At 59.8% G+C, this 13,373-nt stretch overlaps 1 protein-coding gene across 1 annotated transcript in view; it reads left to right on the forward strand.

Annotated features, from left to right (window-relative positions):
* Window positions 1–26: 26 nt before the first annotated feature.
* The window catches only part of LOC143926699 (actin-binding protein IPP-like), a gene marked incomplete in the record, with an annotated part of 24,967 nt that continues 11,620 nt past the window's right edge, over window positions 27–13,373 (forward strand). Inside the window, 7 exon segments of the mRNA XM_077450708.1 lie at window positions 27–644; window positions 1,922–2,234; window positions 7,356–7,387; window positions 7,389–7,788; window positions 7,986–8,141; window positions 12,417–12,584; window positions 12,698–12,835. Of these exon segments, the coding sequence (XP_077306834.1) occupies window positions 1,943–2,234; window positions 7,356–7,387; window positions 7,389–7,788; window positions 7,986–8,141; window positions 12,417–12,584; window positions 12,698–12,835 (1,186 nt within the window).

The following is a 13,373-nucleotide window of genomic DNA, read 5'->3' on the forward strand; positions in this document are numbered from 1 at the left end:
GCTGGGATCGGAGGAGGCAGGTAGGTCACATGACCGGTTCGGATACAGGGGAGAGGGAGAGGATGGATGGGGGATGGTGTATATAGAATGGGGGGAGGGGGGGTCATGGCCCGGGGAGATATGAATAAAGAACCCTCAGAGCTGCTCCTGTAGCGGTCAGTGCCCCCTCCCCCTCCTCTGACCTGTAAGGACACCCCCTGTCAGGGGAGTGTATGGCATTCTGTGTCCCCACTGTGACAGATTCCCCCCCATGTCCTGTGTGGTCACCGGGACAGGAAGTCCTCCCCCTCCCCCACACCAGGCTGGTGGACACTTCATCGTTTGAAGGGAAATACGCATGGAAATCTTTTTTTTTTTTGTAACCGCCCCCAATAATCACAGAGAAATACCATTATGTTTTACTTTCCAGTTGTGTATTTCCCATCCCCCCCCCCCCATATAACTCCTTTTTTATATAAATAAAACACACAGACACTACAGCCGCACTCACACAGGCAGCACTCTCAGCGCCCCTCTGAAAAGTGTTCCGCGGTGGATCGCTGTGCAGAGGGCAATCAGGAGGTGATCCCGCCGGCTCCTCCGATCCCTTTCTCCAGCCGAATTGGGATTTCCTATTCAAATACAACATCAAAACATCGAAGAGAGTATGTCTGCAGTCTCTGATCATCTCCTGTATTATGTCTGCAGTCTCTGATCATCTCCTGTACTATGTCTGCAGTCTCTGATCATCTCCTGTATTATGTCTGCAGTCTCTGATCACCTCCTGTACTATGTCTGCAGTCTCTGATCATCTCCTGTACTATGTCTGCAGTCTCTGATCATCTCCTGTATCATGTCTGCAGTCTCTGATCATCTCCTGTATTATGTCTGCAGTCTCTGATCATCTCCTGTACTATGTCTGCAGTCTCTGATCATCTCCTGTATTATGTCTGCAGTCTCTGATCATCTCCTGTACTATGTCTGCAGTCTCTGATCATCTCCTGTACTATGTCTGCAGTCTCTGATCATCTCCTGTACTATGTCTGCAGTCTCTGATCATCTCCTGTACTATGTCTGCAGTCTCTGATCATCTCCTGTATCATGTCTGCAGTCTCTGATCATCTCCTGTGGTATGTCTGCAGTCTCTGATCGACTCCTGTACTATGTCTGCAGTCTCTGATCGTCTCCTGTACTATGTCTGCAGTCTCTGATCGTCTCCTGTACTATGTCTGCAGTCTCTGATCATCTCCTGTACTATGTCTGCAGTCTCTGATCATCTCCTGTATCATGTCTGCAGTCTCTGATCATCTCCTGTACTATGTCTGCAGTCTCTGATCATCTCCTGTACTATGTCTGCAGTCTCTGATCATCTCCTGTATTATGTCTGCAGTCTCTGGACATCTCCTGTACTATGTCTGCAGTCTCTGATCATCTCCTGCACTATGTCTGCAGTCTCTGATCATCTCCTGTATTATGTCTGCAGTCTCTGATCATCTCCTGTATTATGTCTACAGTCTCTGATCATCTCCTGTACTATGTCTGCAGTCTGTGATCATCTCCTGTACTATGTCTGCAGTCTGTGATCATCTCCTGTACTATGTCTGCAGTCTCTGACCATCTCCTGTATTATGTCTGCAGTCTCTGATCATCTCCTGTACTATGTCTGCAGTCTCTGATCGTCTACTGTACTATGTCTGCAGTCTCTGATCGTCTCCTGTACCATGTCTGCAGTCTCTGATCATCTCCTGTACTATCTCTGCAGTCTCTGACCACCTCATGTACTAAGTCTGCAGTCTCTGATCATCTCCTGTAGTATGTCTGCAGTCTCTGATCATCTCCTGTACTATGTCTGCAGTCTCTGATCGTCTACTGTACTAAGTCTGCAGTCTCTGATCATCCCCTGTATTATTGTTGCAGTGATTGATCTGATTCCTCCTCACAGGTCCTCTCTGCAGTCTCTGGAATGGATGCGGTGCGTGCGGTCGGATCGGTTGGCTCGCGGCGCTCAGTTGATAAACATGCACAGATCGTCCTGCAGCAGATGAACAAGATGAGGCAGCAGCGGGAGTTCTGTGACCTCCAGATACGAGTCGGCCCCGCCCTCTTCTCGGTGCACAAGTTGGTTTTGGCGGCCAGCAGTCCCTACTTCGCGGCTCTGCTGTCTGGGGGGTTAAAGGAGTCCTCCGATGACGTGGTACTGATTCAGGAAGTGGAACCCAACAGCTTCCAGCTTCTGCTGGATTTTATATACTCGGGTAAGAGGCCGTCCTATGTGTGTGACATACGTTCTCCCTGACCGCCCCTTCTCTCATTTACCAACACCTTCCTTTTCTAAATCAACACAGTGAGTGGGCATAATAAAGAAAAACTGCTGCCACTGTCTACTGCCCTGTTGTCATCGTCCTTCTGCACGCTACTGACACCGTCCTCTGCCCCCCCTCTACTGACTCCGTCCTCTGCCCCCCCTCTACTGACTCCGTCCTCTGCCCCCCCTCTACTGACTCCGTCCTCTGCCCCCCCCTCTACTGACTCCGTCCTCTGCCCCCCCTCTACTGACTCCGTCCTCTGCCCCCCCTCTACTGACTCCGTCCTCTGCCCCCCCTTTACTGACTCCGTCCTCTGCCCCCCTCTACTGACTCCGTCCTCTGCCCCCCTCTACTGACTCCGTCCTCTGCCCCCCCTCTACTGACTCCGTCCTCTGCCCCCCCTCTACTGACTTCGTCCTCTGCCCCCCTCTACTGACTCCGTCCTCTGCCCCCATCTACTGACGCCGTCCTCTGCCCCCCCACTGACGCCGTCCTCTGCCCCCCCCCACTGACGCCGTCCTCTGCCCCCCCCCCACTGACGCCGTCCTCTGCCCCCCCCCCACTGACGCCGTCCTCTGCCCCCCCCCCACTGACGCCGTCCTCTGCCCCCCCCCACTGACGCCGTCCTCTGCCCCCCCCACTGACGCCGTCCTCTGCCCCCCCCCACTGACGCCGTCCTCTGCCCCCCCCCCCACTGACGCCGTCCTCTGCCCCCCCACTGACGCCGTCCTCTGCCCCCCCCCCACTGACGCCGTCCTCTGCCCCCCCCCACTGACGCCGTCCTCTGCCCCCCCCCCACTGACGCCGTCCTCTGCCCCCCCCCCCCACTGACGCCGTCCTCTGCCCCCCCCACTGACGCCGTCCTCTGCCCCCCCCCCCACTGACGCCGTCCTCTGCCCCCCCCACTGACGCCGTCCTCTGCCCCCCCCCCCACTGACGCCGTCCTCTGCCCCCCCCCCACTGACGCCGTCCTCTGCCCCCCCCCCACTGACGCCGTCCTCTGCCCCCCCCCCCACTGACGCCGTCCTCTGCCCCCCCCCCACTGACGCCGTCCTCTGCCCCCCCCACTGACGCCGTCCTCTGCCCCCCCCACTGACGCCGTCCTCTGCCCCCCCCACTGACGCCGTCCTCTGCCCCCCCCCCACTGACGCCGTCCTCTGCCCCCCCCCCACTGACGCCGTCCTCTGCCCCCCCCCACTGACGCCGTCCTCTGCCCCCCCCACTGACTCCGTCCTCTGCCCCCCCCCACTGACACCGTCCTCTGCCCCCCCCCCCCACTGACACCGTCCTCTGCCCCCCCCCACTGACACCGTCCTCTGCCCCCCCCCACTGACACCGTCCTCTGCCCCCCCCCACTGACACCGTCCTCTGCCCCCCCCCACTGACACCGTCCTCTGCCCCCCCTTTACTGACTCCGTCCTCTGCACCCCCCCCCCACTGACGCCGTCCTCTGCCCCCCCCCCCCACTGACGCCGTCCTCTGCCCCCCCCCCACTGACGCCGTCCTCTGCCCCCCCCCCACTGACTCCGTCCTCTGCCCCCCCCCCCACTGACACCGTCCTCTGCCCCCCCTCTACTGACTCCGTCCTCTGCCCCCCTCTACTGACTCCGTCCTCTGCCCCCCCTCTACTGACTCCGTCCTCTGCCCCCCCTCTACTGACTCCGTCCTCTGCCCCCCCTCTACTGACTCCGTCCTCTGCCCCCCCTCTACTGACTCCGTCCTCTGCCTCCCCTCTACTGACTCCGTCCTCTGCCCCCCCTCTACTGACTCCGTCCTCTGCCCCCCCCACTGACGCCGTCCTCTGCCCCCCCCCCCCCCCCACTGACGCCGTCCTCTGCCCCCCCCCCCCCACTGACGGCGTCTTCTGCCCCCCCCCCACTGACGGCGTCTTCTGCCCCCCCCCACTGACGCCGTCCTCTGCCCCCCCCCACTGACGCCGTCGTCTGCCCCCCCCCCACTGACGCCGTCGTCTGCCCCCCCCCACTGACGCCGTCGTCTGCCCCCCCCCCACTGACGCCGTCGTCTGCCCCCCCCCCCCCCACTGACGCCGTCCTCTGCCCCCCCCCCCCACTGACGCCGTCCTCTGCCCCCCCCCCCCACTGACGCCGTCCTCTGCCCCCCCCCCCACTGACGCCGTCCTCTGCCCCCCCCCCACTGACGCCGTCCTCTGCCCCCCCCCCACTGACTCCGTCCTCTGCCCCCCCCCCACTGACTCCGTCCTCTGCCCCCCCCCCACTGACTCCGTCCTCTGCCCCCCCCCCCACTGACTCCGTCCTCTGCCCTCCCCACTGACTCCGTCCTCTGCCCTCCCCACTGACTCCGTCCTCTGCCCTCCCCACTGACTCCGTCCTCTGCCCTCCCCACTGACTCCGTCCTCTGCCCTCCCCACTGACTCCGTCCTCTGCCCTCCCCACTGACTCCGTCCTCTGCCCTCCCCACTGACTCCGTCCTCTGCCCCCCCCCCCCCCACTGACGCCGTCCTCTGCCCCCCCCCCCCCCACTGACGCCGTCCTCTGCCCCCCCCCCACTGGCGCCGTCCTCTGCCCCCCCCCCACTGACGCCGTCCTCTGCCCCCCCCCACTGACGCCGTCCTCTGCCCCCCCCACTGACGCCGTCCTCTGCCCTCCCCCACTGACGCCGTCCTCTGCCCTCCCCCACTGACGCCGTCCTCTGCCCTCCCCCACTGACGCCGTCCTCTGCCCTCCCCCACTGACGCCGTCCTCTGCCCTCCCCCACTGACGCCGTCCTCTGCCCTCCCCCACTGACGCCGTCCTCTGCCCTCCCCCACTGACGCCGTCCTCTGCCCTCCCCCACTGACGCCGTCCTCTGCCCTCCCCCACTGACGCCGTCCTCTGCCCTCCCCCACTGACGCCGTCCTCTGCCCTCCCCCACTGACGCCGTCCTCTGCCCTCCCCCACTGACGCCGTCCTCTGCCCTCCCCCACTGACGCCGTCCTCTGCCCTCCCCCACTGACGCCGTCCTCTGCCCTCCCCCACTGACGCCGTCCTCTGCCCTCCCCCACTGACGCCGTCCTCTGCCCTCCCCCACTGACGCCGTCCTCTGCCCTCCCCCACTGACGCCGTCCTCTGCCCTCCCCCACTGACGCCGTCCTCTGCCCTCCCCCACTGACGCCGTCCTCTGCCCTCCCCCACTGACGCCGTCCTCTGCCCTCCCCCACTGACGCCGTCCTCTGCCCTCCCCCACTGACGCCGTCCTCTGCCCTCCCCCACTGACGCCGTCCTCTGCCCTCCCCCACTGACGCCGTCCTCTGCCCTCCCCCACTGACGCCGTCCTCTGCCCTCCCCCACTGACGCCGTCCTCTGCCCTCCCCCACTGACGCCGTCCTCTGCCCTCCCCCACTGACGCCGTCCTCTGCCCTCCCCCACTGACGCCGTCCTCTGCCCTCCCCCACTGACGCCGTCCTCTGCCCTCCCCCACTGACGCCGTCCTCTGCCCTCCCCCACTGACGCCGTCCTCTGCCCTCCCCCACTGACGCCGTCCTCTGCCCTCCCCACTGACGCCGTCCTCTGCCCTCCCCCACTGACGCCGTCCTCTGCCCTCCCCCACTGACGCCGTCCTCTGCCCTCCCCCACTGACGCCGTCCCCTGCCCTCCCCCACTGACGCCGTCCCCTGCCCTCCCCCACTGACGCCGTCCCCTGCCCTCCCCCACTGACGCCGTCCCCTGCCCTCCCCCACTGACGCCGTCCCCTGCCCTCCCCCACTGACGCCGTCCCCTGCCCTCCCCCACTGACGCCGTCCCCTGCCCTCCCCCACTGACGCCGTCCCCTGCCCTCCCCCACTGACGCCGTCCCCTGCCCTCCCCCACTGACGCCGTCCCCTGCCCTCCCCCACTGACGCCGTCCCCTGCCCTCCCCCACTGACGCCGTCCCCTGCCCTCCCCACTGACGCCGTCCCCTGCCCTCCCCACTGACGCCGTCCCCTGCCCTCCCCCACTGACGCCGTCCCCTGCCCTCCCCCACTGACGCCGTCCCCTGCCCTCCCCCACTGACGCCGTCCCCTGCCCTCCCCCACTGACGCCGTCCCCTGCCCTCCCCCACTGACGCCGTCCCCTGCCCTCCCCCACTGACGCCGTCCCCTGCCCTCCCCCACTGACGCCGTCCCCTGCCCTCCCCCACTGACGCCGTCCCCTGCCCTCCCCCACTGACGCCGTCCCCTGCCCTCCCCCACTGACGCCGTCCCCTGCCCTCCCCCACTGACGCCGTCCCCTGCCCTCCCCACTGACGCCGTCCCCTGCCCTCCCCCACTGACGCCGTCCCCTGCCCTCCCCCACTGACGCCGTCCCCTGCCCTCCCCCACTGACGCCGTCCCCTGCCCTCCCCCACTGACGCCGTCCCCTGCCCTCCCCCACTGACGCCGTCCCCTGCCCTCCCCCACTGACGCCGTCCCCTGCCCTCCCCCACTGACGCCGTCCCCTGCCCTCCCCCACCGACGCCGTCCCCTGCCCTCCCCCACCGACGCCGTCCCCTGCCCTCCCCCACCGACGCCGTCCCCTGCCCTCCCCCACCGACGCCGTCCTCTGCCCTCCCCACTGACGCCGTCCTCTGCCCTCCCCACTGACAGCGCCCCCGCAAAACCTGGCACCATCCTCTGCCCCCGCACCCTGGCACCGTCCTCTGCCCCACCCCCCCCACTGACTCTGTCCTCTGCCCCACTCTGTCCTCTGCCCCACCACCCCCACTGACAGCATCCTCTGCCCCCCCCCACACTGACAGCATCCTCTGCCCCCCCCCCCACTGACAGCATCCTCTGCCCCCCCCCCCACTGACAGCGTCCTCTGCCCCCCCCCCCCCCACTGACAGCGTCCTCGGACCCTCCCAGTGACAGCGTCCTCTGCGCCCCCCCCAGTGACAGCGTCCTCTGCGCCCCCCCCAGTGATTTTGGATCTCTTGCATATTGTTCAGGTAGATCTCCACCTCAGAGGTTCCCTACCCCCGACTGACCGCAACAGAGACCAGTCAGTTCAGGACTGGATTGACAGAATACGATTCCTTTGGTGGGAGTTTCGTTTTTAATTTTGATGTCTTTTTTTGGGGAATGTTTCCTCCCAGGTTCAGTTGATATCAGCACAGAGAACGTGCAGGGGACTGATGGTGGCAGCCGACATGATGCAGCTGAATGACTTGGTGGCGCTGTGCTGCGACTTCTTAAAGGAGCAGATCGAGCCGGCGAATTGCGTCGGCTTTTTCCAGTTCTCGGAGCAGCTGTCCTGTCAGCCTCTGCTGGAGTTCACGGAGAGCTACATCCACGCTCACTTCCCGGAGGTGAAACAAGGCGACGAGTTCCTGAACCTCACCAAAGATCAGCTGACCCGCCTCCTGCGCAGCGAGGAGCTCTGCATCGAGGACGAGCATCAGGTGTTCACCTCCGCCATGGCATGGCTGCAGAGGGACACAGCGACACGCAAGAGGCACGTGGTGGAGGTCCTGGAACCGGTGAGGTTCCCCTTGCTGCCACCTCAGAGGCTGCAGAAGGACATTGAAGGTAAAGAAGTGACTCGTCTTCAGATCATTTATTTATCAAATCGGAAAAATAGAGCCTCATACTACAATATCTAGATCTGTCTTCTTAAAGCGGAACCCCCTGGCAGATGTCCTGGGTATCGGGAGGGAGGGAGGGAGGGAGGGAGGGGGTAGTAATTGGGGAGCTATCCAGAGTCTTGAATCCGTCTTCTGTTTCAGACGTAACAGACTTCAGCCTGCGGGTGGCGCTGCAGACGCTGCTGAGGGAATACTGTGAATCCGGCCTGTCCCCCAAAGACCGCAAACTCTGCAACTTCCTGCAGCCATCCCGCGTGTGGCCTCGGAGGAAAGCGCGCAAATTCCTCTACGCGATTGGTAAGGAGGGATAAACGCTATATGGGTGTCATCATAAGAACGCCATAGTTCACATTCCTGCTCCCACTTACCTCCAACCTCTCGTCTCCAACCCTCTAAATTGCCCCCTAAGCGATCACTGAAACTCCTTACTCACCAGTCTGGCTTTCAGCCACAACATTCTACAGAAACTGCCCTACTGGAACTCACTGCTGACTTACATTATCCCACCCCTCTCTGCCAATCCCTTCACTGGTTCCCATTCAGTGTCCTCCACCCCTCTCTGCCAATCCCTTCACTGGTTCTCATTCAGTGTCCTCCACCCCTCTCTGCCAATCCCTCCACTTGTTCCCATTCAGTGTCCACCACCCCTCTCTACCAATCCCTCCACTTGTTCCCATTCAGTGTTCACCACCCCTCTCTGCCAATCCCTTCACTGGTTCCCATTCAGCGTCCATCACCCCTCTCTGCCAATCCCTCCACTGGTTCCCATTCAGTGTCCTCCACCCCTCTCTGCCAATCCCTTCACTTGTTCCCATTCAGTGTCCTCCATCCTCTCTGCCAATCCCTTCACTGGTTCCCATTCAGTGTCCACCACCCCTCTCTGCCAATCCCTTCACTGGTTCCCATTCAGTGTCCTCCACCCCTCTCTGCCAATCCCTCCACTGGTTCCCATTCAGCGTCCACCACCCCTCTCTGCCAATCCCTTCACTGGTTCCCATTCAGTGTCCACCACCCCTCTCTGCCAATCTCTTCACTGGTTCCCATTCAGTGTCCTCCACCCCTCTCTGCCAATCCCTTCACTTGTTCCCATTCAGTGTCCTCCACCCCTCTCTGCCAATCCCTTCACTGGTTCCCATTCAGTGTCCACCACCCCTCTCTGCCAATCTCTTCACTGGTTCCCATTCAGTGTCCTCCACCCCTCTCTGCCAATCCCTTCACTTGTTCCCATTCAGTGTCCTCCACCCCTCTCTGCCAATCCCTTCACTTGTTCCCATTCAGTGTCCTCCACCCCTCTCTGCCAATCTCTTCACTGGTTCCCATTCAGTGTCCACCACCCCTCTCTGCCAATCCCTCCACTTGTTCCCATTCAGTGTCCTCCATCCTCTCTGCCAATCCCTTCACTGGTTCCCATTCAGTGTCCACCACCCCTCTCTGCCAATCCCTTCACTGGTTCCCATTCAGTGTCCTCCCACCCCTCTCTGCCAATCCCTTCACTGGTTCCCATTCAGTGTCCTCCACCCCTCTCTGCCAATCCCTTCACTGGTTCCTATTCAGTGTCCACCACCCCTCTCTGCCAATCCCTCCACTTGTTCCCATTCAGTGTCCACACCCCTCTCTGCCAATCCCTTCACTGGTTCCCATTCAGTGTCCACCACCCATCTCTGCCAATCCCTTCACTGGTTCCCATTCAGTGTCCACCACCCCTCTCTGCCAATCCCTTCACTGGTTCCCATTCAGTGTCCACCACCCCTCTCTGCCAATCCCTCCACTGGTTCCCATTCAGTGTCCTCCACCCCTCTCTGCCAATCCCTTCACTGGTTCCCATTCAGTGTCCACCACCCCTCTCTGCCAATCCCTTCACTGGTTCCCATTCAGTGTCCACCACCCCTCTCTGCCAATCCCTCCACTGGTTCCCATTCAGTGTCCTCCACCCCTCTCTGCCAATCCCTTCACTGGTTCCCATTCAGTGTCCTCCACCCCTCTCTGCCAATCCCGTCACTGGTTCCCATTCAGTGTCCTCCACCCCTCTCTGCCAATCCCTTCACTGGTTCCCATTCAGTGTCCTCCACCCCTCTCTGCCAATCCCTTCACTGGTTCCCATTCAGTGTCCTCCACCCCTCTCTGCCAATCCCTCCACTGGTTCTCATTCAGTGTCCTCCACCCCTCTCTGCCAATCCCTTCACTGGTTCCCATTCAGTGTCCTCCACCCCTCTCTGCCAATCCCTTCACTGGTTCCCATTCAGTGTCCTCCACCCCTCTCTGCCAATCCCTTCACTGGTTCTCATTCAGTGTCCTCCACCCCTCTCTGCCAATCCCTTCACTGGTTCCCATTCAGTGTCCTCCACTCCTCTCTGCCAATCCCTCCACTTGTTCCCATTCAGTGTCCTCCACCCCTCTCTGCCAATCCCTTCACTGGTTCCCATTCAGTGTCCTCCACCCCTCTCTGCCAATCCCTTTACTGGTTCTCATTCAGTGTCCTCCACCCCTCTCTGCCAATCCCTTCACTGGTTCCCATTCAGTGTCCTCCACCCCTCTCTGCCAATCCTTCACTGGTTCCCATTCAGTGTCCTCCACCCCTCTCTGCCAATCCCTTCACTGGTTCTCATTCAGTGTCCTCCACCCCTCTCTGCCAATCCCTTCACTGGTTCCCATTCAGTGTCCTCCACTCCTCTCTGCCAATCCCTCCACTGGTTCCCATTCAGTGTCCTCCACCCCTCTCTGCCAATCCCTTTACTGGTTCTCATTCAGTGTCCTCCACCCCTCTCTGCCAATCCCTTTACTGGTTCTCATTCAGTGTCCACCACCCATCTCTGCCAATCCCTTCACTGGTTCCCATTCAGTGTCCTCCACCCCTCTCTGCCAGTCCCTTCACTGGTTCCCATTCAGTGTCCTCCACCCCCTCTCTGCCAATCCCTTCACTGGTTCCCATTCAGTGTCCTCCACCCCTCTCTGCCAGTCCCTTCACTGGTTCCCATTCAGTGTCCACCACCCCTCTCTGCCAATCCCTTCACTGGTTCCCATTCAGTGTCCACCACCCCTCTGTGCCAATCCCTCCACTTGTTCCCATTCAGTGTCCACCACCCCTCTGTGCCAATCCCCTCACTGGTTCCCATTCAGTGTCCACCACCCTTCTCTGCCAATCCCTCCACTGGTTCCCATTCAGTGTCCACCACCCTTCTCTGCCAATCCCTTCACTGGTTCCCATTTAGTGTCCTCCACCCCTCTCTGCCAATCCCTCCACTGGTCTCCATTCAGTGTCCTCCACCCCTCTCTGCCAATCCCTTCACTGGTTCCCATTCAGTGTCCACCACCCCTCTCTGCCAATCCCTCCACTGGTTCCCATTCAGTGTCCACCACCCCTCTCTACCAATCCCTCCACTGGCCTCCATTCAGTGTCCACCACCCCTCTCTGCCAATTCCTTCACTGGTTCCCATTCAGTGTCCTCCACCCCTCTCTGCCAATCCCTTCACTGGTTCCCGTTCAGTGTCCACCACCCCTCTCTGCCAATCCCTTCACTGGTTCCCGTTCAGTGTCCACCACCCCTCTGTGCCAATCCCTTCACTGGTTCCCGTTCAGTGTCCACCACCCTTCTCTGCCAATCCCTCCACTGGTTCCCATTCAGTGTCCACCACCCCTCTGTGCCAATCCCTCCACTGGTTCCCATTCAGTGTCCACCACTCTTCTCTGCCAATCCCTCCACTGGTTCCCATTCAGTGTCCTCCACCCCTCTCTACCAATCCCTCCACTGGTTCCCATTCAGTGTCCACCACCCCTCTCTGCCAATTCCTTCACTGGTTCCCATTCAGTGTCCTCCACCCCTCTCTGCCAATCCCTTCACTGGTTCCCGTTCAGTGTCCACCACCCCTCTCTGCCAATCCCTTCACTGGTTCCCGTTCAGTGTCCACCACCCCTCTGTGCCAATCCCTTCACTGGTTCCCGTTCAGTGTCCACCACCCTTCTCTGCCAATCCCTCCACTGGTTCCCATTCAGTGTCCACCACCCCTCTGTGCCAATCCCTCCACTGGTTCCCATTCAGTGTCCACCACCCTTCTCTGCCAATCCCTCCACTGGTTCCCATTCAGTGTCCACCACCCTTCTGTGCCAATCCCTCCACTGGTTCCCATTCAGTGTCCACCACCCTTCTCTGCCAATCCCTCCACTGGTTCCCATTCAGTGTCCACCACCCCTCTGTGCCAAGCCCTCCACTTGTTCCCATTCAGTGTCCACCACCCCCTGTGCCAATCCCTCCACTCGTTCCCATTCAGTGTCCACCACCCTTCTCTGCCAATCCCTCCAATGATCCAGTGTTCCATCCAGTGTTCTCTAACCCTTTCTGCCAATCCCTCCACTGGCTTTCATCAAGCAGCCTTTTCTCTGGGGACGCCAAATAGTGAATTTTTACATTTGTCTTTATCCAACCATACAAGACTGGTAATAATTGTGTCTGCTTTTGGTTTGCTGCTCACTCAGTACCTGTTTTGCCTCTGTAGCCGAGTTCTCCTGAGTGTCCTATATTGAGAAGCGGACGGTGTATGAACATGCTTGCAGTGCTTGGCTCTTCTCTCACCTAGGGGGATACACCCGCCTGCAGGGAGGACGGTGGAGTGACAGCCGGGCGCTGAGCTGCGTGGAGCGATTCGATACGTTCAGCCAGTACTGGAGCACCATGTCGTCTCTGCACCAAGCCCGCAGCGGGATGTGCACTGTCGTTCTGGAGGGGAAGATCTACGTGGTTGGAGGTACCATCTAAAAAAAAAAAAAAAAAAAAAAAACGTCTTTTCTTCTCAAAAAAGCATCTCTATCTCCATTCAGGGGATGTCTCCTATACAATTAACAGACGTTTCCTTCTCAGGTGAAAAGGACTCCATGATTTTTGACTGCGTGGAATGCTATGACCCGATCACCAAGCAGTGGACCACCGCCCCCTCTATGACCCAGCCACGCTGCGGCCTAGGGGTCTGTGCCTGCCATGGAGCCATCTATGCCATGGGTGAGCCATATATCCTGCAGTGTGCCAGGACATCTCTCTGAGATCCAGCGCCGTAGTCACACATCCCTCCTTTTCCTCTTTTATTTGAAACAAATCTCTGAAATGAGTTACTTTTACAACGCTGGGTCAGAGGGTGAACCTCAAGGGTAGGTAGATCAATCTTAACAGACAGACCTCCTTATACAGAATATCCATCAAGAGTCACGATCACCAATCACAAGCCTATTAATGTTAAGGATTTACTTTGTAAGAGCTGGCCATTTCTGACACTTTTTGTAGTAAAAATGTAGAAAATTACTTAGAGCCCCCAAACACACGTGTGTGTGTGTGTGTGTGTGTGTATGTATATATGTGTATGTATGTATGTATATATATATATATATATATATATATATATAATATACACACACATACATACATTTTATAATAATAATTTTTTATTTTATTTTTATTTTTTAGCAGAGGCTATGGAGAATAAAATGTTGGTAGTTTTCTATGTCACACGGTATTTGCGCAGTGCTTTTTTTAAGCACTTTAA

This window comes from Lithobates pipiens, unplaced genomic scaffold, assembly GCF_037356315.1.
Source record: "Lithobates pipiens isolate NorthernLeopardFrog02 unplaced genomic scaffold, aLitPip1_a1.2 Scaffold_23, whole genome shotgun sequence".
Lineage (NCBI taxonomy): Eukaryota > Metazoa > Chordata > Amphibia > Anura > Ranidae > Lithobates > Lithobates pipiens.